The sequence below is a fragment of the Palaemon carinicauda genome, chromosome 4 (genome assembly GCF_036898095.1).
Source record: "Palaemon carinicauda isolate YSFRI2023 chromosome 4, ASM3689809v2, whole genome shotgun sequence".
Taxonomy (NCBI): Eukaryota; Metazoa; Arthropoda; class Malacostraca; order Decapoda; family Palaemonidae; genus Palaemon; species Palaemon carinicauda.
This window is the reverse complement of record NC_090728.1, coordinates 196,140,509-196,142,276: the sequence shown is the minus strand read 5'-3', so window position 1 is coordinate 196,142,276 and position 1,768 is coordinate 196,140,509. Positions and strand designations below refer to the sequence as shown.

General features: G+C 62.9%; 1 protein-coding gene across 1 annotated transcript; it reads left to right on the top strand.

Moving 5' to 3' along the window:
* The first annotated feature begins 572 nt into the window (after nt 1–572).
* LOC137639826 (uncharacterized) lies at nt 573–1,202 on the top strand. Its single transcript, XM_068372069.1, has one exon. The coding sequence runs from the start codon at nt 573–575 to the stop codon at nt 1,200–1,202; it is 630 nt and encodes a 209-aa protein (XP_068228170.1).
* The last annotated feature ends 566 nt before the right edge of the window (nt 1,203–1,768 follow it).

The following is a 1,768-nucleotide window of genomic DNA, read 5'->3' as shown; positions in this document are numbered from 1 at the left end:
CTGCCAACGGGCACCGGTCCCTTCGGGGCAAAGGGATGTCGCCCACGGTGTGGGCACTTCCCTTGCGCGTCAGGGTTCCCCTGCGCGCCCTTCTGCGCGTTCACGCGTAGTTACACACCAACGCTCTCCTGCTTGTCAGCACTCTCCTGATCGCCAGCGCTCTCCTGCTCGCCAGCGCTCTTCTGATGATCAACGCCCTACTGCTCGCCAGCGCTCTCCTAAGGATAACGAACATCATCCTGTTCCTGCTGCGTGCCCAACGCGCCAACGGTCTCCTGAGCGCACTAGATCTCCTGCTCGTCAACGCGCACCTGCGCTTCCAGTTCCTGACACGCGCCCTGTGCGCCCACGCTCGCCCACGCTCCCTAGAACTCCGGTTCAGGACTTGGGCAAGGACTTAACTTCTCCTCGCCCTCGCGATCCTGCTCGTCAGCTTTCTCCTGCGCAGCAACGCGCGCGGTCTCCTGCGCGTACATCTAGAGTTCCTGCACACCCACGCGCCTCCTCTTCCTAAGCCCACTCGCGAGCGTTCGCCTTTGCGCGTCGCGCCGACAGTTTCTGCGCAGCCTTCTATGCGCCGTCTCCCTGCTCGCCAGCGTTCTCCAGCGCGACAGCGATCTCCGATGCGTCAACGTTCTCGTTCTCGTCAGCGATATCCTGCGCGTCAGCGTTCTCTTGAGCGCCGGCGATCTCCAGATCCTCCGCGTGATCCATCGCCTGCGCGTAAGCGCTCTCCTACGCGTCAGCGCCCAGCAGATCCAGAGAAACATAGGTCCCCTGCGATCAACTCGCCCACGCGCGGCCGCTCGCCTGCGCGTTCAACGCACTATCGCTCGCCAACGTGCCACCACGCGCCATCGCGCGCCAGCGTTCGCCAACGCGCCATCGCTCGCCCACGCGTCACAGGTCTCCAGGACACTATCGGTCCCCTGGCCTTCAGTGATCTCCTGAGCGCTCTCGTTCGCCCGCTCGCCCATGCGCCCGCTCGCCCACGCGCTCACTCGCCTACGCGCCTGTTCGCCCGCTCGCGCTCGTTTGTCTCCGCTCGATTGCGCGCCCGCGCTCCAATAGCCTCTCACGCGCGACTCTTTCGTGTCGCCCTCGCGCGAGCGCCAGCACGACCCCCGTTCGCGTCGGGTTCCGCAGCTTGCGGCAGCAGCAGGGACGCGTGTCGCCATGTCGCAGTTGGGATCGCCTCCTAAGCGCAGGTCTCTCTTGCAGGACAAGGAAGGACCTTCGGAGAGGTCAAAGCAACTTTCTTCCCCTTCTTTTTTACAGGCAGGTCCAGTGGTGTCCACTCCGAAGGATCGCCTGATCCCCTTCCCTCCAGCAGAAATTTCGGACTCTGTGTCTGTGTCTCGGCAGTCCTGGTTTGGTCCTTTGATGCGGGCGTTAGTGAAGGCTATGAAGCCGGCACTCGCCGATCCAGGACACAAGCCAGTGACGGCCTCGCCCCCGCTGAAGAGAAGGAGAGGAGTGGACTTCGTGGTGACTTCTCCCAGGGAGAAGTTGGTTCCTAAGAGGTCCGTCAGGAAGGCCCCGTCCCCTTCGCAGTCGTTTTCTCCTTCTCCCGTAGACGAGGCTTTTCCGTCCTCGGCACCAAGAGGGGAGTCACCTCCTTGTGGAGGAGAATCGTCTCGCGCGGAAGGTGCCTACCAGACCACCTTGCTGGAGTCTTGTATCCCGCCCAGGAGGGAACCCAAGGACTCCAAGACGTTGCCAAAGTCTTCTGCACGTATTCGTCAGGAACCAGCTAGACCCCGGGAGA